Source organism: Electrophorus electricus, chromosome 2 (assembly GCF_013358815.1).
Source record: "Electrophorus electricus isolate fEleEle1 chromosome 2, fEleEle1.pri, whole genome shotgun sequence".
In the NCBI taxonomy this organism is placed as follows: domain Eukaryota; kingdom Metazoa; phylum Chordata; class Actinopteri; order Gymnotiformes; family Gymnotidae; genus Electrophorus; species Electrophorus electricus.
Window position 1 is genome coordinate 1,609,471 of NC_049536.1, and position 27,213 is coordinate 1,636,683.

Genomic DNA, 27,213 nt, shown 5'->3' on the forward strand with positions numbered 1-27,213 from the left:
AGGCAGATTAATTACTTAAATATGTGTTTCTTTTATGTTGATTTCACATTTCTGACCTGGAAGTGACAGTAAGTTGCCTATTTAGTCCCCACCGCTTTCTGAAATTGCAGATTTTGTTCCCAGCACTTTTAAAACTGTACTCTGAAAATATTTTATTTAACATATTGCTATACTTTATATACTGTTTAATGATATATGACATTAATACATCTTAACTTGTTTAGTCAAACAAAGCATATTACAGTCCTAATGACAGAATAAGAACTGTCATTAAACTTGCGCTTATATTGTTATGGGATGCTGAGATAATAAACATAGCACGACTGACATTTCACAAAACGAAAAAATTATTTTTTAATCAAAATAAAAGTAAGTTCAGCTTCCATGGTTCTCGGATCCCACATCTAGCTAGCTAGTGAAAGGGTGTGTAACTTGTGTTCCATTAGCTCGAGCTAACACGTAACACGTTAGCTAACAGTCTCTGCTGTTAACGTTCACCAACACGCCACCTACTCAACCAACTGCCTGGCCAAAAAAAAAGGTTACACACTATAACATTTTATTGGACTGACCTTTAGCTTTGATTATGCCATGCATTCGCTGTGGCCTCATTTCCAAATGCTTCTACGATGTCACATTTACTTCTGTCCAGAGTTGCATTAATTTTTCCTGAAGATCTTGTATTGATGATTGAGAGATTTGGACCACTGCGCAAAGTCTTCTCCAGGACGTCCCAAAGATTCTCAACAGGGTTCAGATCTGGACTCTGTGGTGGCCAATCCATGTGTGAAAATGATGTCTGATGCTCCCTGAACCACTGTTTCACAATTTGAGCCCGATGAATCCTGGCATTGTCATCTTGGAATATGCTCATGCTAGGGAAGAAAAAATCCATTGTTGGAATAACCTGCTTGTTCAGTATATTCAGGTCGTCAGCTGACCTCATTCTTTGGACATATAATATTGCTGAACCTAGACCTGACCAACTGCGGCAACCCCAGATCATAGCACCACCCCCACAGGCTTGTACGGTAGGCACTATGCATGATGGGTGCATCACTTCAGCCACCTCTTTTCTTACGCTGATGCGCCCATCACTCTGGAACAAGAGTAAATCTGGACTCATCAGATCACATGACCTTCTTCCATTGCTCCAGATTCCAATATTTATGCTCCCTAGCAAATTGAAGCCGTTTTTGCCAGTTAGCCTCACTGACAAGTGGTTTTCTTAAGGCTACACAGCTGTTTAGTCCCAATCCCTTGAGTTCCCTTCTCAGAGGAATTTCTTTCCTAAAAATCTACTCCTCAAAACCATCAATTTGAGTGAGTAAATGTGCTTTTATTATTTTTGCAGTTGTGTATCGCGGCGGGTAGCGTTTAGTTAGTATAGTTCCATACTTTTACAAATCAACAGTTGTTTCACACAGTAGGACATGAAATAAATTCTTATGCGCTGTTAGATGTGAATTTAGTCGGATTAAATTGGCGGTAACTGCTGAGTGACACGAGCCTTTATGTAGGGCGTGGTGCTTGTGATGTCATCGAACAATGGCGCCACCCAAATGCTGGCAATAAAGACTTTCATGGTTTTTTTTCTACAATAAAACAAGCAGGAATACAGCTGTACATATTAAGTCATTTCACATTTATTAGGAAATTTTGATGAGAACAATATACGTCATATCACCTGTTCATAAAGTAAACACCCATCACCTGTTTGTAAATTGCACATTTACTGAATGTAGAATAAAATTCATTTCATAATAACTTTACTGTTAAGAGCTTATATGATATATCAGATCACTTTTATTTTTATTGTGTTTAAAACAGAAATTTCTATATGGTCTGACTGGTTTATTTTTCCATGGTTTCTTTTTCCTACACAATATCAGAGCAATGTTGGTCCAAACCCACATATCTCCCTAACTTCAGCAAGTCTCTCTAGATTATTAATCGCAGCACAAACTGAGAATATGATGAATATATAATACAATGATGTAAATCTTTACTTTACAATGATGTAAACCTTTACTTTTTATTTACTTTACATAGAGAACATAGGTCTAATTAGCTGACAGTCTGCTTAAAGCAGATGAGAGCCAGGTTTTACAGATGCACTAAAGAACATCTCTGTTGGAAAGAAAGTATCAGTCTGTGTGCTCTCTTTAATAGTTATAATAATTTAACCACTACAGCCGCTCTACTGATGTCAGCAGGGTAAGGATGATTGCTATGTGCCTTAACCAGCTTATTGTAAAACTGTTGTAACTGATTTGTAACTGTACACATTAACCGGACAGCAGGTCAGTGAAGTGTATGGCATTTTTGGAAGGCAGCTCGATAGAATATTCCAGGGTTGAAACATGGAGTCGGGCACATCGACAAGAAATGACAGACATGATGAAGAAAATAAAACAGGGTGAACAAAGAAATGGAACAAGGAGAGAAACACGAAACAATAATCAGGCAGAGAAAACACAAGTTAGTCTGAAAGAGCATTGTCATGGTAGGCCGGTCCCCTACCAGGAGAAACACATTCAGTGTCCATCGGTGCAAACGCTGTACACAAGTATACTAAACTGGAGTTATATTGTGTGATTATAGAGAATTTATGGAAAATAAAGAACAAGTATGTTCTACCTCACCTCTCGCTTCCTCGCAGCCTTCAGGACGCGAAGCGAGCAGTGCTGACTGAACTTACCTGCTGACTGTTCAGATGGCAGCGCTTGAACAACATAGGCAGGAAATCAGGGAGGTTCTATTGATGGTGCAGACCCTCAGCCAATATTTTAACCGCCTGGCCTTGAGCCCCAAGGGACGAACTACCTCCCCCGCCAGTCCTTCTGCACCTGAAGGGGTAAGAGTCTTAATTGCCTCCTCAGAGGCATATGGAGGAGATCCGGAAACCTGCGAGGGATCCTCGGTGCAGTGCAAACTGTTTTTCGCTTATCAGCCACAGTTATCTGATTGTGCCAAAGCATCGTATATCATCTCCAGGCTCACGGGTAAGGCTTGCGTCTGGGGAGCAGCTCTGGTTACTAACAACTCGCCATTACTGAACGATTACGCGGGTTTCATGGGAGATATAAGAGCTGTGCCAAGGGAGGCTCTGGGGACAAAGGCTGCTACGTTTAATCAGGGATTAAGATCAGCGGCGGAGTATGCTATGGAATTCCAGACTCTGGCAGCGGGGACATGGTGGAACGAGCCTGTGCAGATTGGTACTTTTGTACATGGGTTAAGGGCAGAACGACAGGCTGAACCAGCCGGCAAGCAGGAGGCTAGCACGTTGAACAAGGTGGTTCACCTCGCCATAACGTACGACCACCCCCTATAGAAAAAACATCAGTGTATACAACAGAATTCCCAACTACGCAAGGTAACCGGACCCGCCAGGCCGACCGATAACCCGGAGGAGCCCATGCAGCTGAATGCAGCAGGGGTACAGCCCAAAAGGGGAGATCAACGGAGAGGTACCAACTTAGTGAGTTGTTCCCCATCTCGCTCCATGTTTAAACTGTTGGGAGAGGTGTCATATAAATCTGCCCTAGTTGACTCGGGGGCTGCGGGTAATGTCATGGACTGGGGCTTTGCTAAGAGACTGGGGCTCAAGGCAATCGCTTTACCCTCTTTGCTAAGCATACAAGCCCTGGATGGGGGCCTGGTAGGCTCTGGCTACATCACGCATGTCACTCCCCATGGCCTCCTCATCTCCCAAGATGGACACTAGGAGCGTATCGCCTTTTTCCTCCTTCCATCCCTCTCCCACTATCACATTAGGTCTGCCATGGCTGAGGACTCACAACCCGCAGGTGATGTGGAGGGAGAACTGAATCCTGCAGTGGGTGCCCTCATGCAGCCGGAAGTGCTTCGCGAACAAGGCGATATCGCTACAAATGACTTCGATAGTGAGCCCCAGAGCCAATAGACCAATCTCCATTCCCCAGGAGTATGAGGACTTGGTGCAGGTCTTTAGTCCCATGAAGGCTGCACAGCTTCTGCCCCATTAGGACTGGGACTGAGCTATAACCTTCAAGGAGGGAGCAATACCCCCCAGGTGCAGAATCTATCCCCTCTTCCAGGAGGAGGAATGGGCAATGGACCAGTACATCACCGAGGCTCTGGAACAAGGGTACATCCGCCCCTCTACCTCTCCAGCCTCAGCCGGAGTCTTCTTTGTAAAGAAGACGGATGGGGGCCTAAGACCCTCCGTGGACTACTGGGGTCTCAGCAAACTGTTGGTGCAGTACCTGTATCCCCTCCCCCTGGTTCCAGCAGCATTGGAACAACTGAGAGGAGCCAGGTTTTTCACTAAACTAGATCTGCGTAGTGCCTATAACTGGGTTAAGGAGGGTGACGAGTGGAATACAGCTTTCAGCATGTCTACTGGCCATTATGAATATCTGGTCTTGCTGTACAGGCTGACCATGGCTACGTCGATATTCCAGGCCTACATTAAACCAGGGATAGGTAGTGGAGTTGGGACAGATGCCAGATGGGGAAAAGGAGTGGGACTGGAGACCTGGTCAGAACAGGAGGCACAGAGACAGGAGAGGAGCGGAGAGGAGAGGAGAGGAGAGGAGAGGAGAGGAGAGGAGAGGAGAGGAGAAACATGGAGATTGGTCACAGTAGCAAGGACAGAGGTCAGTATTTTTATCATAACAGAAACAAGTACAGGAACAAAATACACAGTGGGCATGATTACAGGTTCTGGGATGGGAAAGGGAACACTAATCCCACAAGGCAGGGTAACAGGATGTACAATTTTCACACTTGACACTTGACACTTGAACAGGAACAAGAACAAAACCAGGAACAGGAGTAGGCAACACAGGAACTGAAGCAACAGAAGCAGACAAGTGGGCAGTAATGGGGGCTGGTGCAGCTGCCTCAGGGGGCAGAGGAGGTACAGAAGAGGCACCAGGCATAAATACGGGATTTGTATGGGTCCGGGAGGCTGACGGAGAGGACTTAAGGATCACTGTGAGGTGTGACCGAAAGAGTTCCAAGTGTCTCAAGAGGCACACCTGTAGCAGCTATTAGGGGCAGAGGGGAGTCTTGAAGAGCAACCATGACTACAGGCCTGGCACGAGGCATGGGGACATATGGAGTGGCTTCTTCCACTCCAGGAACAGGAACTGACGGGTCCGGATCAGGACGGGCAGCATCTCTCGCACCAGAGGTAGGGACCGACAGGGCAACAACCTCTGCACTGCAGACAGGGGCCAGCAGAGCAGTGTCCTCTACACTGGGAAAAGAGCCTGACTGGGGGTCCAGCAGTGTAACAACCATGGCCCACAGCTGTTCTGAGAGTTTCGAGAGTGCAGCTGAGGTGGTCAATGGCAGGTTCAGGAGGTCCGGAGACGCGGCTACGGCATTCAGCGTCAGGTCTGGGAGGTCCAGATGTGGAGCTATGTAGGTCAGGGGGGTCTAGGGAGTCCGGAGTGATCAGCAGAGGCAGGTCCGACAGGGGAACAGGACTGAGTGATTAAAAGAGTCCATTTTACCAGGTCTTCATTGAAAACTGAAATGTAATTAAAGGGTTCCATATTGAACAGAGTGTCTAATAAACTGTATGAATGTGATCATCTTTACTCCCATGACATTAGGAAGATCATTTCCATAGAGAGAGGCCACTTTGCATGTGCAGCACCTGCTTCAGTGCTCTAGGAGTGTTTATAGTCCTGTGAGTTTAACACTTCATGACTGAGAGCTGCCTGCCCCAGAAACTTCACCCACAGCAACCATGACTTTGATCCCCATCTTCATCTGCACACTGGCCCTCTGGACTCAAGGTAACTCACTGCTTTATATTGAACAACTGATCCAGGTAATGTCAGTCTGTGATCATTTTTCTAAAATATCACATCACCATATCTGAGTAATAAATGAATCTGTATTAAATTACCGTGATGTTTTGGTCTATTATTTTCAGGTTCTAGAGGTCAGGTGACTGTGACTCAGACTAGGGAATAGGACAAACAGCGTACATACTGGAAATGGAACAGGATCAGGCCGGGCAGCTTCTCTCATGCCAGGAACAGGAACAGACTGGGTGGCTTACGGGATAGCCACAGGTACTGGTGGGGTGACCCTGGAGAAACACACAGACACAGAACCCTCTCCATGGCTCTAAAGGCTCATGCCAGCGATAGGGAGCTCTTAAGTGCGCTCTTGGACAGTTGCACTTAAGTGCACACTGAGTGCCTAGCCATGGATTGTCTATGCATTCACTCCTACTCACTGTTAGATACTGCAGCCTTTCTGTCTTCAGGCACCCAATGCAAGATCTCTATATGTTTAATGTAAATAAACGTCTTGCACCGTTGAAGAGGTTTGTGCGTCCTGCCCTGCACCCAGTGCCACTCAGGCCAGCAGCATTTTGGACACATATACACCTTCGAAACCAGACTAGGACTAGAAAACTGGAATAGACATTCATTGCTCATTTAAAAAAAAAAAAAAAATTTCTTTCTCTCAATACTTATTCTGGTCTATATTGTTTATATTATTGCTATTGTAGTGTCCGTTGTCAGCCAGAGGAGGATGCCCCCCTACCCCCTTTGAGTCTTCGTTCCTCTCAAGGTACTTGACCTTGTCCGCTGCATTTGGTCACAGATTTTCATCAACATCACACTGAATGTAATCTGGTAGGTCGATATCTGAAATGACAGCCAGGAATTTCAGCAGTACATGTACTGCAGCAATAGTGGAAATATCTTTTCCCTTTATACATGAACATTTCAATGGAAGCATCAATAGTATAGATAGTATTGACTGTTGTATTTACAGTATAGTAACAAGGCTGCAAGCAAAAAACTAAATATAGGGAATTATCTTTCTGCTAAAATCAGAATAATCTGTTTTATGTATTTCAAGAGCATATTTTCAATTGTCAAAATGCAACATATTTCCATCCACTGTGATCAGAACAGAGGTAGGACTTCTCAAACACACCCATGGATCCAGAAAGTGTTTATATGTGCCATAAGGACCTGATGTCCTAACTGAGAGCAGGAGTCAGGACTCAGTGGAGATGCAGTGCTGAGAACTCACTGGTGAAGACATGTCCTTAACAAGGACAATAATTCTGTCTGGTTTGTAAATGTTCTGGTTAGAGTGATTAAAAAGTCCATTTTGCCAGGTCTTCACTGAAAACTGAAATATAATTAAGGGGTTCCATATTGAACAGAGTGTCTAATAAACTGTATGAATGTGATCATCTTTACTCCCATGACATTATGAAGATCATTTCCATAGAGAGAGGCCACTTTGCATGTGCAGCACCTGCTTCAGTGCTCTAGGAGTGTTTATAGTCCTGTGAGTTTAACACTTCATGACTGAGAGCTGCCTGCCCCAGAAACTTCACCCACAGCAACCATGACTTTGATCCCCATCTTCATCTGCACACTGGCCCTCTGGACTCAAGGTAACTCACTGCTTTATATTGAACAACTGATCCAGGTAATGTCAGTCTGTGATCATTTTTCTAAAATATCACATCACCATATCTGAGTAATAAATGAATCTGTATTAAATTACCATGATGTTTTGGTCTATTATTTTCAGGTTCTAGAGGTCAGGTGACTGTGACTCAGACTCCTGCAGTGAAATCTGCTCTTCCAGGAGACACAGTCACCATCAGCTGTAGAATCAGTCCTGCACCCACAGACTGTTCCCCACCTTGTGTATCCTGGTACCTGCAGAAAATTGGAGAAACTCATAAACCCCTGATCCACTGGACTAACAGGAGAGCATCAGGTATTCCAGATCGTTTCAGTGGTAGTGGATCTGGATCTGACTTCACTTTGACCATCAGTGGAGTCCAGACTGAAGATACAGGAGATTACTACTGTCAGAGTGCACATGAGATCAGTGGTAGCTGGGTGTTCACACAGTGTTAGAGAGTCGTACAAAAACCTCCCTCAGTCAGACTGCACAGAGACTGCACTGCTGCAGCTGGGACCTACTGCAGGTGTTGAGGGGGAGAATGTGATACAGCACAATGACACACTCTGTGGATGAGAGGAACCATACTATAGCAAGCTACTATGGTTAGCAGTTCACACCACCTTTATGTTTTTTTCTATTCCCAGTATACCTCTGCTTGTCCCAGTATAGCTTTGCTTGTTCCCAGTATACTCCATCTGCTTGTGTTCCACTGAGACAATAAGAACTCCATTATTACACAGAGAACAATAATATAACACACCAAGCTGATTTAACTTAACTGATTTAAGTATCACCCACAGAGGGCGCTATTGTCTTACCATGTACCTGACTACATATGCAAAAGCACTTGTGCTTCTTGCCTTTTTAAACCAAATCTTCCACATGGGACTGAGAACCTACTGGATCTCTGTCCAACCCTTACCAATCCTCAAACCCCTCACCGTGTGTGGAGATGTGTCCAGCTTAGACACAACACCAGTAGAATCCCCTCCAACACTAAAGCGGTGTACAGAGCAACCTTCACAACAGTCTTCGTAGCCACGGTTACACCACATCTGTAAGGCTTTTGAACAGAGATGGAGTCAAATGCATTATAGATATACAGTTTAATGAGGTTCTTAGGAAGTTCTTGGGAAGATCTGTCATCACCTATATAGACAACATCTTGATCTATTCCTCCTTCTGGAACCAACATGTACAAGATGTACGGACCGCGCTCCGAACCCTGTTACAGAACAAATTATACTGCAAGGCAGAGAAGTGTGAGTTCCACCACAAAGAGGTGGACTTCCTGGGCTATGTCATCCAAGAAGGGAACGTAAGCATGCAACCAGGCAAAGTGCAAGCAGTAACGGCCTGACCCAGACCTCTCACACACAAGGCTCTCCAATGCTTTCTGGGCTTCGCCAACTTCTACCAGAGGTTCATCAGGTCCTTCAGTTCACTAGCAAGGCCCCTCACTGACCAGCTCCGGGGTCTGGCCCAAAGGATCAAGTGGACTCCCGATGTAGAGAAAGCCTTCGAGGAACTAAGGAACACTTTCTCAACAGCTCCAGTGTTAAGACAGCTCAACCCAGAGAGACCTTTTGTGGTGGAGGTGGATGCCTCCAACATAGAATTGGGTGCTGTGCTGTCTCAGCATACAGGAGAGAGAAGGGGTCTAAGGCCTATTGCATACTTCTCCTGGAGTCTAGCAGAGCGGAACTATGGCATTGGAGACAGGGAACTGTTGTTGAGGAGTGGAGGCACTGGCCCGAGGGAGCGTGACACCCATTTACTGTATATACCTACCACAAAAACCTGGAATACCTCCAGACCACCAAGAGATTGAATGCTAGACAAGCCAGGTGGTCAATTTTGTATTCCCGGCTCCAGTTCCAGGTCAGCTATAGGCCTGGGGAGAAGAACACTTGAGCGGACTCACTCTCCCAGCAACACCATGTGGAGGCACTGTCGACAAGCTAGGAGCCTGTTCTCTCTCCCTCTTGCTTCTTGGGTTCTCTGGAGTGGGAGCTGGACCGACATATAAAGACAGCCAACCCACATCCACAATGCCCACCCAATCGCCTCTATGTGCCACCGAGACATCGAGGATCCCTCATTACATGGGCACACACTTCTTTGGGGACAGAACACCCTAGTACCACTCACACCATGCAACTTATCGGGGCAAGATATTGGTGGCCGGCGATGAATGAGGAGATAGTGAGATATGTGGCCTGCGCTGACTGCAATAAGACACTATGCATTACTGCAGTGGGGAAGCTACTACCACTGCCAACGACCCTACAACCATGGTCCCACCATCCTAAGTGTAGTGGACCAGGTCTCCAAAATGTTATATTTTGTTCCTTTGGCAGCCCTGCCTACCGCACTTGAAACAGCAGACATATTGTTCTGCCAGGTGTTCAGACAGTTTGGCCTACCTGAGGACATCATGTCAGACTGAGTGTAGAAAGAACTGTTAGGTAAACTCCACATCACAGTCAGCTTAATATCAGGCTACCACCCTCAAGCTAATGGGCAGGTAGAGCAGGTGAACCAGGAACTAGGTAAGTTCTACTGTCAACACCATCCAGAGACATGGAGCATGTTCCTCCTGTGGGCAGAGTATGCGCAGAACTCGCTGCCTAACACGGGAACTGGCTTCACCCCATTTGAATATGTTTTATCAACCACCTCTCAGGGCAAGGTATGAGGGCCCTTACACTATCACTGACAAAATCAACGAGGTGATCTACAGGGTCAGCCTAACGGGGGACAGTAGGGCATCCCAGGCCATTCATGTGTCGGCTCTGAAGCCCGTGACTGAGGGGACCCTTGCCGAGGAGGAACACCCCTCGGGTGACCCGCCTCTACCTCTGGAAATGGAAGAGGGCCCGGCGTATATAGTAAGGACCCTGCTGGACTCCCGGAGAAGAGGGAGGGGACTACAATATCTGGTGGACTGGAAGGGGTACAGCCTGGAAGAGCGCAGTTGGGTTCTGGCCTGCCAGATTTTGGACCCCAACCTCATTACCTCCTTCCACAGGTGGTACCCTCTGAAGCCTACCTCGAGTGGGCAGGGCCGGCTGTGTTCCAGGAGCTTGGTGGGGTCTTTGGGGGAGGTTCTGTCATGGTAGGCCGGTGCCCTACTAGGAGGGACATGCCCAATTCCAACAAGGACCGTATCACTAACATACGCCGTTCACAATCATCTGTCTTTTGACCAGGGACACCTGATCATAATCACGTCATTATATATTCCTGCAGGTTCAGAGAGACCTTCAGTGCCCGTCAGTGCAAACGCTGTCCACAGGAATACTCATCTTGGAGTTATTTTGTGTGATTATAGAGAATTTATGGAAAATAAAGAACAAGTATGTTCTACATTGCCTCTTGCTTCCTCTGTGCCGCCTATGTTACAAGTATAACAGAACCAGACATCAAACAAAAATGATCAGCCAAACACTGAAGCAAACACAGGGATTAAATACACAGGTTAACTAGAACTAAACAAAACACTGAGACAAACACAGGGATTAAATACACAGGTTAACTAGAACTAAACAAAACACTGAGACAAACACAGGAATTAAATAGACAGGTTAACTAGAACTAAACAAAACACTGAGACAAACACAGGGATTAAATACACAGGTTAACTAGAACTAAACAAAACACTGAGACAAACACAGGAATTAAATACACAGGTTAACTAGAACTAAACAAAACACTGAGACAAACACAGGGATTAAATACACAGGTTAACTAGAACTAAACAAAACACTGAGACAAACACAGGAATTAAATACACAGGTTAACTAGAACTAAACAAAACACTGAGACAAACACAGGGATTAAATACACAGGTTAACTAGAACTAAACAAAACACTGAGACAAACACAGGAATTAAATACACAGGTTAACTAGAACTAAACAAAACACTGAGACAAACACAGGAATTAAATACACAGGTTAACTAGAACTAAACAAAACACTGAGACAAACACAGGGATTAAATACACAGGTTAACTAGAACTAAACAAAACACTGAGACAAACACAGGAATTAAATACACAGGTTAACTAGAACTAAACAAAACACTGAGACAAACACAGGAATTAAATACACAGGTTAACTAGAACTAAACAAAACACTGAGACAAACACAGGAATTAAATACACAGGTTAACAAGAACTAAACAAAACACTGAGACAAACACAGGAATTAAATACACAGGTTAACTAGAACTAAACAAAACACTGAGACAAACACAGGAATTAAATACACAGGTTAACTAGAACTAAACAAAACACTGAGACAAACACAGGGATTAAATACACAGGTTAACTAGAACTAAACAAAACACTGAGACAAACACAGGAATTAAATACACAGGTTAACTAGAACTAAACAAAACACTGAGACAAACACAGGAATTAAATACACAGGTTAACAAGAACTAAACAAAACACTGAGACAAACACAGGGATTAAATACACAGGTTAACTAGAACTAAACAAAACACTGAGACAAACACAGGGATTAAATACACAGGTTAACTAGAACTAAACAAAACACTGAGACAAACACAGGAATTAAATAGACAGGTTAACTAGAACTAAACAAAACACTGAGACAAACACAGGGATTAAATACTCAGGTTAACAAGAACTAAACAAAACTGGTGAAGCTAAAGAGGATCAGAGAATTTAACAAAATCAAGGAAGTAAATCAAAACAAAGACATGAGACAGAAACCATAGAAACCAGGACACCTTTGTGTTTTACATAAATGAATGTTCGTCCGTGTCAAGAGAGTCTGTGCATCCTGCTCCACACCCTTCAGCACTTGGGCCACGTTACAGCTCTGTGGTAAGATGAAGCTGAAGCTTAGCTCAGTTTGATCTGTTCTATTGGACAGACCCTGTGACATCGTGGGTTTGCCAGCTGGAACAATGATCAAAAACAATGTTCAAGCACAATTGAATAAACTGAAACGAACCCAACACATACCCTTTATTTTCTATTATGTATATTACAGTCTAATGAGCTTTGACAAATAGATTACAAATATTTAAAAAATGTTTGGTTTTCTGTTGTTAATGTTATGGATAACTAAATAGACACATAATGTCACCTAAACAAAAACATATTTAGTTTATTAATTTTAGTAAAATGCAGCTTTATCTATTACTATATTCATAGGAAAGGCTAGAATGTACTAGGCATAGTTAGCTGTATATAGTAGTTTAAGATCACGTTTAGACCTTTGGGCCTCTCTGTCTATGAATAAATGTGGTAGTAAATACAAGGAGACCTGGCTGTTCATTCTCCCAATGCACAGACCTCAGATGACAGAGAACACACTAATTTATAGAAATGATCTTCTACTGTGTATCACAGACTGATCTACAATAAGCAAAATAAATATGTAGTTGCCATTGCTCACTCAAGACTAAACACAGAGAAGCTTACCTCTGTTTTAGTTACATGATCAGCAGTCTTTTGTTATGAGGTATTTATTGTTTCTACTTGTTGGTTTCTGTTGTGCAATGTGACCTGTGCTATTTCTGTGCAATACATTGTAGAACAAATAGTAAACACAGAAGAATATAAAAAGAAAACTCTTTATAATTGGTCAGATTTGGGTAAGAATCTGATGTGTTTTGTAAATCTGCATCTTTATTCAGTTCTCTGCACATTTGGAGATCACTGGCTCTGAGAAGATGAGCAATGTGTGAGACAACTGCAGTTCCTCCCTCAGTACAGCTGGCTCTTCATCTGGCTCTGGGCTGATTGGAGATCAGTGGATTGGGTGAGTTCGGGAGTGTCTCTCTGATGAGCTTCACCTGGGTCTCATTAGCTCTGTTCTGGGAGCTGTCCAGGGTTCTGACGCACATTGAGTTCCATGTTGCTGAAACAGATGTTACGACCCAGTCTAAGTAGGGTCAGTGACAGAAATGATTAAATGAAGAATTAAATGACAACAATCAAACAATAAACAAAAACACACTGGCCACATCAAAGATGGACATGCAGCTATCAAGTGCCCTCTTTCGTGACAGTAAAAACACGCCTGTTTCCCAAGGACTTCACTGGTTTTCTGTGGGATTACTGGACTGTCTTTGCAACCAGATACACTGATCCTGGATCAGCATGTGTAATTGGATAATATGTTTGACCCACTGAAGTCTCAGGGCATTGTCTCTGTTTTTGCATATTTTCTTAAATTCAATTTAAAGCTTCTTAATTATACTTACATTTACTTATATTTGAACAAAAAATTGTATTTTCAATTTATGACACTTTTACTTATCAAGATCCTAATACAATGACTCTCAGATCAGGGTAGTGCACCTAATACAATGACTCCGCAATCTGGACATTCAGATCAGTGTAGTGTTTTGTCAAGAACCAGTGCAGGGTAGTCTCACATTGTTCAGTGCATCTTAATGTTTGTTTGTTTACAGTGTCACTCTCTGTGAATGTTGTTTTTGTTGATTCTTTGATTTCATATTTGTTTGTACTAAAGATGCTGCCAAACAAAAACAAGGCAGTAAATAAGCATTTTATTGTATCATTATTTGGTTATTTACCAGAAATTAAGTAAATTTAACAGGACTGTTCAGCTAGAACTCTTTAATTAGTCCTCTTACGTTTGTCAGCATTGATAATTGACTTTGTAAAATTATATTGACACGTCCAAAAAAACAAATATAAAAAATTTATTTTACATAATTTTTTTAAACATCTTAATTACAAATATGTTTTGATAATACCGATTAAGACAAATTGTAACATTCGAAAAACGAACAAACGGGAAATATATATATATATATATATATATATATATATATATATATATATATATATATATATATATATATATATATATATATTTTTTTTATTTTTTTTTTTATGCCTAGATATTTTCCTGCATATTATGAAATGTATTAATTCTATCCGTTATTACTCTTTTGAAAAAGGCTTTCTAAAGTGCAGAGAGAGCAGCTTCTTTAGTGCAAGAGGTTTTTGCACGAGCACTGAACGAGTTTGTATCACTGTGGTTGACTTTTGGTGGCGGCACAAAACTCTCAATTGGACGTAAGTAACTTTCACTGCTTTTACAAAAGTTGTTATTTTCTGAAATCATAATCGATATGTTTGATGATAATTCAGACTTAAAAACTTTGCGATTGCATTTATTGTGATTTACGGAGCAACAACTACTACGACGTAATTTATCTAATAATAGAATGTATGTGTGTGTTTTATTTTATTATTTTAAAAATCAAAAAATATTTTGGGCAAGTCCTTTATGAGTTTTCTAAAGCATTAATGTCGAAGCTCCATATTAAGCGGTAAATAGTGGAGAGAGCGGCGTGTTTAGATCAGGAGGTTTTTGGACGGACAGTAAAGGAGATTGTAGCTCTGTGGGGGACTTTGGGTGGCGGAACAAAACTATCAGTTGGACGTAAGTAAACTTTAACTTTTCTTCACTATTAATCACAAATTATGTAACGTTGTATGCACGGTGGTTTTGTAAACTACCCAGTACTCTTTTATAGACTAATTGTGACTTTCTTAAGAATCTTCCTATATCATAACCGCTGCTATGTCCTTATAGACCTTTTAATTTATACCGATGGAGAGTTTCTTAATTGTCGTTCAGTAGTAAAAACATACATGTTTCAGAAATATCTCTCCACAAGCCTTCATCTGCATGCTGGGCTTATTTTAAAAGGCAGAAATATCGGTGCCTGACTGGAACTTATCGGTGCAGTTCACTTTTACCACAATACTCGCATACTGAAGGATCAAAACCTTGTATGTCTTTAGATAAATTATCTTGAATTGGATGTTGCATTAAATGTTGTGTTTGTAGTATACAAAAAAATATGAAAAATATCTCCTAAAACACATTTTTGTAACCAATTGATATGATTCTACAGAGTCTACATATATCTAACGCATAAACAATAACGATATAAGTCTGAAATAGTTTAAAGGGATCATCGAATTCACTTTACACGCACACTTCGCAACTCAAAACTCTCAGTTGGATGTAAATAACGTTTTCTCCGTATTCAAATTAGCTTCTGTTTTTATTTTTATATATTTTTTCTAATTGTATATTGTATGTATGGAGTATATTTAATAACTTCTTTCATTACAAAAAAGAAAAGAAAAACAAGCGTCTTTGGGGTTGTATCGTTCACTAACTCTGAAGCTAAACTACGGCGCTGTAAAGAAAGGAGACGGCAGTGTGTTTAGAGCAGGTTTATGTACGGACCTTAAACGAAGTTAGTGTGGAGGACACTGGACGTAAGAAGAACTTCACTTTTTATTCCCAGTAAATCACAATTTTAAGTAGGTATTTTTTGTAATAAATGTCACTTTATTAAAGCGCATTAAAGGTGAATTTATTAGCGCGTTTATCCTAACCGTTACAGTGGTGTTGCGAGATTTTAGTGGAAATCGACCCACATTATTAGCGTTTTTTTAGTAAAAGCATAAATGTTTCAGCAAAATCCCTCATCAAACCTTTATTCTGCCTATTGGGTTAATTTTCATTAGTATAAGTGTTTGTCCCTGACTGGAGGTTGTCGATGCAAAGCACTTTAACCGTCATACTCGCATACTGAACAATCACCGCCTGTTAAATATACTTCCATTTTAATCTATGTATGACTATACATTATATTGATTTAAATGGTTCATAAATTAAATATACTGTCCAGGGTTTTAATGCCAATGGAAAATTATATTGTTGATTTCATTTCTGATTTCAGTTCCACAAAAAGAGGAAGTGAAACACAACTGATTTTCCTGCTAACGGTTCCTGCCTGTCTGAGCTGTAGACCGTGTTGTGTCTCCTAGGTGACGCCCCGCCCACCCTCACGGTCCTGCCCCCCTCCAGTGTACAGCTGCAGCAGGAGAAGGTCACACTCGTGTGTCTGGCCAACAAGGGCTTCCCCTCAGACTGGAAACTGAGCTGGAAGGTGGCTGGTAGCAGCTGGAGCTCGGGGGTGAGCCAGAGCTCCGGGCTTCTGCAGAAGGACGGCCTCTACAGCTGGAGCAGCACCCTGACCCTCCAGAAGGAGGAGTGGCTGAAGAAGACAGTGACCTGTGAGGCCACCAAGGACTCCCAGTCTCCTGTCACACAGACACTGAGTAGAGAGCAGTGTGCTGAGGCGTGAAACTCCCACATGTGTACTGAAGTGTTCTCCTCTCACTCATTAATGTGCTGTCTTTTAGTTCAACTGTGTTTATTACTCAAATGTTCCTCTGTTTATTGGTCAAAATGAAATAAAAAATGTGAACAAACAACATTATAGTCTTAATTGAAGATTCTTTGCCAACATTGCACAGAACAAGAAATGCCTTTAAAGTGCTAATTGTCTGTACTTCAGAGGTCCGTGTGTGTAATGAGTTATAGGATTAAACTTTGATAATGTTGCTATTTGACCACTGTTGGTAAAGTTTGTTAAGGAACCAGGAAATAAGATGACTCAACATAAGTTTCATTCACTAGAAACTGTAATGTGTAAGTCAGTGTATTTTTGGAACATCATGGAGTGGGTGCTAAAACATCTTTGGTCCTCTCCATATACCATAATATTATTATTGTTTGTAAATGTATGCCTGAAACTAACTGCATATCACTTTTTAACACACGCTGGGCTGTTTTAATAAAATATTGTTATGGGTCCCTTAGGAGGTAATAAAGTAGTTTTTTATTGCAAAAGAAAGTACAGGTTTTATATTAAAAAACAACCAACTTTTTATTAAAAACCCACAGTCCTAATATATTTTCCCAATAGATTTATAGTAGAAACTTTATGCTCCAGGCCTCTGGTATCTGTTTAAAATAAAGCTTCAAGCTAAATGTAATAAATGTAACAGTAAATAACTGCTTAATGTTTGGTATGTTTTATATTATTTGAGTCATACAGTGCATTTATGACACAGGCATGTCCTTCACACCAAAGCAAATGTTTTAGTGTGAGATAGAAGATTTTACTGAATGTTCTTTGGCTGGTAGCATTTAGTAAATTATAGTAAGATTATTAACCATTACCCCCTAAATATCTTTGATTGTTGCTAATAAACATTTATAATGAACATGAACTGTATTTTTTGGTAGAAGTGTTTCACAGTGGCTGAGAATAATCAGATGAAGGCACAGACATGGTGATTAGTGCTTTAGTGTGTGCTTACATCACCACTAAACAGGACAGAACCTCCTGAAGATGACTGACACTGCTTTAGCAGTCATGCTATTAGTAGAGATTTCTCTCCACTAATAACTACCTGCTCTATTATAAGAACAACTGCCCCAAGAGACCAAAGGACTCAGTACTGCAGTGGTGTGACTGGTTTCTGATGCTCCACTGGGTGTGTGTAAATGTGCCTCTTTGGGGTCTTGATAAGCATTAGATAAATTCCATGTGTTGTTGTTATTGTTATAACTGTAGTATTTTGTCTTCACCTGCTCCAGCAGAAACAGAGAGATCAGCTGCTCAAAGAAAAAAGAGAAGGGAGATGTTTGGGAGCTTCTCCAGAATTCCTGGGCAGTTGTAGCTCATAGATTTGTATGTTGTGTGTGCAGACTGAGGGGGGTTTTTGTATGACTCTGTGTGAACACTCAGCTACCACTGAGGAAAAATTAACCCAGACACTAATAATCTCCAGCATCTTCAGTCTGGACCTCTCTGATGGTCAGAGTGAAGTCAGATCCAGATCTACCACTGAAACGAGCTGGAGTTCCTGACTGTAAGTTAGTAGCATCGTAGATCAGGAGTTTAGGAGCTTCTCCAGGTTTCTGCAGGTACCAGGCTAAAAAGTTATTATTATACACTGCAGGGTTTGTTCTACATCTGATGGTGACTGTGTCTCCTGGAAGAGCAGATTTCACTGCAGGAGTCTGAGTCACAGTCACCTGACACATGGATTCTGGGGAAAAAAACAACAAATATGAAGTCAGTATGAATTATGATTGAACATGAGAGAATAACAATGGCCTGACCTCTGGATTCAGAATGAAAGAAAATGCAGGAATAAGAAAGATATTATGTTTAACTATTATTAAAATACTTAATCATTCACTGACTTAATTTAATTTTATCCATTCCACTTTTTTAAATCCTACCTTGAGTCCAGAGGAGCAGTGTGCAGATGAAGATGGGGATCAAAGTCATGGTTTCTGTGGTTGAAGTTGCTGGAGCAGGCAGCTTTCAGTCATGAAGTGTTAAACTCACAGGACTATAAACACTCCCAGAGCACTGCAGGTTCTGTACATGCAAAGTGACCTCTCTGTATTAATACACGTCTACCATATACTCTCTGTGGCCTCTCTGTATTAATACATGTCTACCAAATACTCTCTGTGACCTCTGTATTAATACACATATACCAAATAATCTCTGTGACCTCTGTATTAATACACATATACCAAATAATCTCTGTGACCTCTGTATTAATACACATCTACCAAATAATCTCTGTGGCCTCTCTGTATTAATACATGTCTACCAAATACTCTCTGTGGCGTTTCTGTATTAATACACATATACTAAATAATCTCTATATTAATACATGTACACCAAATACTGTCTGTGGCCTCTCTGTATTAATACATTTCTACCAAATGCTCTCTGCGGTCTCTCTGTATTAATACATGTCTACCAAATAATCTCTGTGACCTCTGTATTAATACACATATACTAAATAATCTCTATATTAATACATGTACACCAAATACTGTCTGTGGCCTCTCTGTATTAATACATCTCTACCAAATGCTCTCTGTGGTCTCTCTGTATTAATACACGTCTAGTAAATACTCTCTGCGGTCTCTCTGTATTAATACATGTCTACCAAATACTCTCTGTGGCCTCTGTCTGAAGTAATGCCTCCACTGAATACCTCTTACATAACCATATTTAACAGAACCAACCATACTAGAGAACTATAAACTTTATAATATAATGTAATATATAGGTCAAATAGTATTTCTATTTAATATAAACAATGTCAGAAAACTATGGAACAGTGTGCTGATTATTGGATAACTCAAGTTCAAGTTCAAGTTCAAGTTCAAGTTTGGTTTATTTGTCACATGCATAGTCATACACAGTATAACTCGCAGTGAAATGGTTGAGAGTGCTCTGTCCAAACTGAGGAAGAAGAAAAACGGGTGCATAGAGAAATATATATTCTATATATGTACAAAAATATATTAACAATGTATGTACAATATATGTATATTATGATTATATACACAATGCACAATGTATATGGTATATATGTACACAATGTACCGAATGTACAGATCCATTTTGTAAAATGGCATATTTACAGTTTTTATGTTACATGGTGGTAATAGAATATCTATATATATACAGTTATGCTACATGGTGGTGGTGGTCCCCACAGTTTATCAGTTTCCTTGATTCAGGGCCCGAATGGCCTGTGGGAAGAAGCTCCTCTTCAGTCTCTCTGTCTTGGTCTTCAGGGAGCGAAAGCGTCTCCCTGACCTCAACAGAGAGAAGAGTCTATTGTTGGGATGGGTGGGGTCCTTCACAATCCTCCTGGCCTTGGTCTGGCACGGCTTGTAGTAGATGGTCTGCAGGTCAGGAAGTTCCGTGTGAGTGATGCGCTCTGCTGAACGCACTACGCTTTGGAGTGTTTGTCTGTCCTGCTTGGTGCTGTTCCCAAACCAGACTGTGATGTTCCCTGTGAGGATGCTCTCAATAGTGCAGGTGTAGAAGTTCCGTAGTACCTTGGAGGGCAGCCTGAAGTCTCTTAGGCATCTGAGGTGGTAAAGATACTGACGAGCCTTCTTTGCCAGGGAGTTGGTATGGCGGGACCAGGACAGGTCCTGCGAGATGTGAACACCAAGGTACCTGAAACTATCTACTCTCTCCACTGTGGTTCCACTGATCCTCACAGGTTGGTAGCGCCGCTCCTGCTTCTTGCTGCAATCCACAATCAGCTCCTTTGTCTTACTGACGTTTAGGAGGAGATTATTTTCCTGGCACCAGTTTTCCAGGTGTTTAATCTCCTCCAGGTAGGTCCTCTCGTCGTTGTCCGAGATCAGGCCCATGACAACGGTGTCATCAGCAAACTTGACAATGATGGTGGAGCTGGAAGTGGCTGTGCATTCGTAGGTGTACAGTGAGTAGAGCAGAGGGCTTAGGACACAACCCTGAGGAGCTCCAGTGCTGAGTGTGAGGGTGGATGAGGCACAGTTGCCCACGCGTAACTGGAACTGATTAACAGATTTATAGAGAATGATAAATAAGAAGTATCTAGTATATTTTATGTAAATATTTCTAAAAGTGTGTGTGGTGTAGTGCTCTCAATTGCTCCTCTGTACAGGATCTCTGTTGTGCCTGCTGTCTACACACTTTCCACAAGGGGCGCTGGTGAATTGCACAGTGGATGTCTAAGAGAGTGTGTTGACCAGAGTAGAAGAACAGAACTTCTGTTACAGCCACAGCAGCTCACTGACTCTTAGTGCTGCATTTAGGGAAGAGGAGGAGGAGCTCTACCATCTTCCATGATGACCTCAGTCAGTTGTAATGTAATGTAACACGCTTACACAGCCCTGATCAATGGAGCTTATAGTCTGAAGAATGCTCTTTTTTCTTAATTCACCACTCTGCTGGTTTTGATTCTTGGGTTTTGCTATCACTGCAATAAGCTTCAATTTGAACATGGTCTGTTCTTGTATTATTTTATTATTCACTATCTGCACTGTAAGATTCTTTGTACTGGAGTGTGTTGTTCTGGGGTATGTTGTGCTTGAGTAAGTTTGGCTAATGTAAGTTGAACATCTGCAAAAAGTGTTGTTCTATTCTGGGAAGGAGCAGGTTTCTCAGGGCTGTAAACACAAATCTGTTTCACTCCACTGCTCTCGCTCTCTTTCACTCTGACTGGTATTGACATTACTAGAGAATAGTTTCAGTTCTTCATTTAATATCTGAACATTATCTACACAGGAAAAGGAAATAATTGCCAATAACACAGTATCAAGATTGAATAAAAATTATGTTCTCTAGTAAGTAAGTTTAGATAATAATAAAAAATGTATTTAACAAATGTCACGCAATGCTTCTCCCCCCATGAGTCACGTGGTATGGCCCACCGCATGCAGGGGAATTACGTTTGTTGTCACACCCCCTACATGATGGCACGCACCTGTACGGGGTTCACGTTGAGTGTATGTCTGTTTATTTAAAGCCGTGTCAGTGTGGGCCTCATGGTTGGTCATTGTTAGTGTTAGTGTAATGTTAGTGTCAATGAGTGTGTAGCCGCTGTTAGTATAACCCAACGTTTGTACCATTTTATGTTGTCGTTGTTGTTTGTGTGTTCCTGTCTATTAGTGTTATTATGTGTGAGTGCCACGCATGTCGTTTATGTTTCATGTCATTAAATGTTTCACATCGTCAAGGGAGTCTGTATGAATGAATGAATGAATGAACAGTCACATACTAGAACACTTCTGTCCATTTCAGTGTGAGATTGTAGGTATTTTATTATTTCTCTATTAGCAGTATAGCATTCTATACTAAGATCCTATACTAAGATAAGACTACAGTAACCCCGTAAGTGAAAACACAGACAATAAAACCCAGGGCCCAAACACAACGGCATCCACTCCCTACTTACCAGAGCACACAAATAGATACATAATATATACAAATACATACATACTATATACAAATAGATAAATAATATATACAAATTTACAACAGTGGCCAAGTTAGAGGGATCAAACAAGCTCAGAATCAGAGTAAGGGGAGAAAGAGACCAAGCACTAGAACAACCAAATGTCCAAAATATCATCTTTCTCTTTCTTCTTCCTCCAAAACACTTTTTATTCAGACTGTGATATACCTGTAGCAAAAGCACCTCAAGCGATCCACCATCGTCCCCGTCCCGAAGAAACCTCGACCCTCCGACCTCAGTGACTACCGCCCTGTCGCCCTCACATCAGTGATGAAGTGCTTTGAAAAGCTAGTCAGAGACTTTATCACATCTTCACTGCCAGCCTCCATGGACTCACTGCAGTTTGCATACCGCCACAACCGCTCCACTGATGATGCAATTGCACATCTGCTCCACACCACACTGACTCACCTGGACAAAGGGAGGGGTAATTATGTTAAAATGCTGTTTCTAGACTACAGTTCAGCATTTAACACCATCATCCCCTCCCTACTCACTACTAAGTTGGGGGATCTAGGACTGCATACATCCCTGTGCGACTGGATCTCCAACTTCCTAACAGACAGACCACAATCAGTACGGGTGGGCAACTGTGTCTCATCCACCCTCACCCTCAGCACTGGAGCTCCTCAGGGTTGTGTCCTAAGCCCACTGCTCTACTCACTGTACACCTACGACTGCACAGCGACTTCCAGCTCCACCATCATTTTCAAGTTTGCTGATGACACCGTTGTCATGGGTCTGATCTCGGACAACGATGAGAGGGCCTACCTGGAGGAGATTAAACACCTGGAAAACTGGTGCCAGGAAAATAATGTCCTCCTAAACGTCAGTAAGACAAAGGAGCTGATCGTGGATTGCAGCAAGAAGCAGGAGCGGCACTACCAACCTGTGAGGATCAGTGGAACCACAGTGGAGAGAGTAGATAGTTTCAGGTACCTTGGTGTTCACATCTCGCAGGACCTGTCCTGGTCCCGCCACACCAACTCCCTGGCAAAGAAGGCTTGTCAGCGTCTTTACCACCTCAGACGCCTAAGAGACTTCAGACTGCCCTCCAAGGTACTACGGAACTTCTACACCTGCACTATCGAGAGCATCCTCATGGGGAACATCACAGTCTGGTTTGGGAATAGCACCAAGCAGGACAGACAAGCACTCCAAAGGGTAGTGCGTTCAGCAGAGCGCATCACTCACACGGAACTTCCTGACCTGCAGACCATCTACTACAAGCGGTGCCAGACCAAGGCCAGGAGGATTGTGAAAGACCCCACCCATCCCAACAATAGACTCTTCTCTCTGTTGAGGTCAGGGAGGCACTTTTGCTCCCTGAAGACCAAGACAGAGAGGCTGAAGAGGAGCTTCTTCCCACAGGCCATTCGGGCCCTGAATCAGGGAAACTGATAAACTGTGGGGACCACCACCACCATGTAACATAACTGTATATCTGTATAACTATATATTTATATTCAATTACCTTGTTACACAACAACTGTAGATATGTTATTATACAAAATGGATCTGTACATTCTGTAGATTGTGTACATATATACACAACCATATACATTGTACATTGTGTATATAATCATAATATACATATATTGTACATACATTGTTAATATATTTTGTACATACATAGAATATATATATTTATCTTGCATATATATATTTCACATATACAGAATATCTATATTTCTCTACGCACCCCTGTTTTCTTTTCCTCAGTTTGGACAGAGCACTCTCCACCATTTTACTACGAGTTATATCGTGTATGACTATGTATGTGACAAATAAACCAAACTTGAAACTTGATATGTATCCTTTTCATTATCACATTATCATTATGCATCTCACACACACACCTGTGTGTGCATGCGTGTGTGTCTGTGTGTGTGTGTGTGTGTGTGTGTGTGCCTGTGTGTAGGTGTGTATTGATTTTTTTTCTCCTTTAAGGAGTTTGTGTTTTGCCTCCATTTCCATGTATCCTGTGTTTTAATCTTTATGTATCTTTTGTGTGTAGTTTATGGTTGCTGTGGTTATGAGCTTTTTGGTCTTTAACTACTGTGGATTTCTCCTGCTGAAGGTTTTTGTTGTTTGTTTATGTTTCTTTTGTTTACTTTGCTTCTGTTAGCTTTGGGATCACTGACTGTATTTCCAGTGTGTTACAGCAAGGTTTTGACCACTAGCTGCATAAATCCTTGTACATGCTGTATAACTCCAGGTGAGGTCTGAACCATACTGTGAATTTGTGGTCCTGGAATATGATTAATCTGTGTGTGTGTGTGTGTGTGTGTGTGTGTGTGTGTGTGTGTGTGTGTGTGTGTGTGTGTGTGGGTGTGTGTGTGTGTGTGTGTGTGTGTGTGTGTGTGTGTGTGTGTGTGTGTGTGTGTGTGTGGGTGTGTGTGTGTGTGTGTGTGTGTGTGTGTGTGTGTGTGTTATATTGGGCAACTATATTTTCCCTTCATTTGCATTTTTTAAAGTTTTAGCATGACCATGGATCTCTGCATGTTGGCTGAGACATTTCTTACTGTATTATTATGTTATTTCATTATGTAGGAAAATTCTTATTATTATGCCAAAGAGGTGAGATTCATCTTGGGAAAACTAGTTTTATGTTCTCCTGTGCAGTTTTAGTCTGTTTGTGTTAATATTTGGAAGAAAGCAAGTGAGGTTTCCTGCCTACATTTACCTGATGGTTTTATCCAAAGTGAATTATGACTGACTACAACTTAAGCAATTGAGAGCAACTTAGCAGTGGTGGGGCTTGAATCACCAACCTTCCAATTACAAGTTAAGCACCTTAGCTACTGAGCTACCAGTGCCCCGCCTTTGAATGAAATTAAACAAAAGGGATATTTAACAAAAAGAGAAACCTGCCCAGTACTGTAATGGTTTGTAGTTGATGAAATGAGCTGAGTACAGAATTAGCAGCTATATAGCAGCTATTATCAGCTAATTAGCAGATATCAGACCAGTTTCTGTGTCTACAACTGAAGGAGGTTTCTGTGCACAACTATCACTATCATGCAGATGTTTGGGTAGTTTACACTCTGACACTTGGAAGTCAGAGGGTTACACCACTGAGATCTCCATCCAGAAGATCACAGTCTGATTATTAGTACTGTTGTATGTTTCTATACGTTTCATGACAATAGGTGTTACTAATGTTAGTATAGTCAATTATTATATTATAAACTGGGGACAGGCACCAGAAAACTGGAGTGAGGCAGGGGTAAACTGGAAAGAGGCAGGAGTAAACTGGAGAGAGACACAGGGGTAAACTGGAGAGAGACACAGGGGTAAACTGGAGAGAGACACAGGGGTAAACTGGAGAGAGAGACAGGGGTAAACTGGAGAGACACAGGGGTAAACTGGAGAGAGACACAGGGGTAAACTGGAGAGAGAGACAGGGGTAAACTGGAGAGACACAGGGGTAAACTGGAGAGAGACACAGGGGTAAACTGGATAGAGACACAGGGGTAAACTGGAGAGAGACACAGGGGTAAACTGGGCACAACAGAGGAAACTGGAAGGAGCTCCATCAGCAGATTGATGACTTCTCCAGAGGAATAATAACAATGGGGTGTATTTTTTTCAGCTGCAGCTGTCTGAATGGATTAAAGACTCAGTCAGAGCTTGAAGGCCTGAAGAGGAACCAGATACACTGATCCTGGATCAGCTCATGGACATAGATAATATGTTTAACCCTCTACATACAGCTTGTACAGTTTTTCAGATGTAATACCAAACACATCCAAAATAAAAGTCAATTCTGACATTCTATTGTTGTGAGTCAGTGTGTTGTGGTTCCTAGAAGAATGATTTTCTATAGATGTGTGTTGTTCAGTAGTGAGTGAGTGTGATGGGGCATCTCTCCTCCACAGAGTGTGTCATTGTTCTGTATCACATCCTCCCCCTCAACACCTGCAGCAGTGCAGTCTCTGTGCAGTCTGACTGAGGGAGGTTTTTGTACGACTCTCTAACACTGTATGAACAGCCAGTTATCACCAATGTTGTGTTCACTCTGACAGTAATAATCTCCTGCATCTTCAGTCTGGACTCCTCTGATGGTCAGAGTGAAGTCAGATCCAGATCCACTACCACTGAAACGAGCTGGAGTTCCTGACTGTAGTGTGTTCACAAATCTAATCAGGAGTTTCGGAGCTTCTCCAGGTTTCTGCAGGTACCAGTGTAGACGGTCATCCTTATACACTGCAGGGTTGGTTCTACAGCTGATGGTGACTGTGTCTCCTGGAAGAGCAGATTTCACTGAATCTTGAGTCACTGTTACCTGACCTCTGGATCCTGGGGAAGAAATAAATAAAATCATAAAAAGGTAACATTTACCTGTACAGATACCTTTGTTTAGTTACTCTAAATCAGTGAATAGTGCATTTTAAATAAGAGTAGTAGACCTGTGTCACATGGATAGTTCATCACAGAGGTAAAGCAGTGAGTTACCTTGAGTCCAGAGGAGCAGTGTGCAGATGAAGATGGGGATCAAAGTCATGGTTGCTATGGGTGAAGTTGCTGGGGCAGGCAGCTCTCAGTCATGAAGTGTTAAACTCACAGGACTATAAACACTCTCAGAGCACTGAAGCAGGTGTTGCACATGCAAAGTGACCTCTCTGTATTAATACACATCTACCAAGTACTCTCTGTATTTCAGTTTTTTTTATGGTTCCTTACACACTATAATTAAAACTCTCACAGTCAGTGAAATCTGAGACTCAGACAGCAAAACCTCAGCCCAGATTTGCACAACTTTAAGCACATTCTCAGCCTCAGACTTTAATCAAAGCATTACACAAATCCCTTCTGCTAAACACACTTCTCTGCATTAGACACAGAAATCTAACATTTACAGCATTCAGCAGACACTCTTATCCACAGTGACTTACAAAAGTGCATTGCCATGTACTCATAGAATATATCCAAGTACAGTAGGTTAGAATTAAACATACCAATGAACTAGAATAATGTAGAATACAGGGATGAATGCTGATACCTAGAAGTGCAAAATATATAAGGTCTATCTTAAAC

General features: G+C 41.8%; 1 gene segment (V, D, J or C); it reads left to right on the forward strand.

Annotated features, from left to right (window-relative positions):
- The first annotated feature begins 7,380 nt into the window (after positions 1-7,380).
- LOC113569144 lies at positions 7,381-16,637 on the forward strand. The segment is given in 4 exon segments: positions 7,381-7,429; positions 7,570-7,875; positions 14,867-14,911; positions 16,318-16,637. Coding segments are annotated over 4 exon segments (720 nt in total).
- Positions 16,638-27,213: the final 10,576 nt, after the last annotated feature.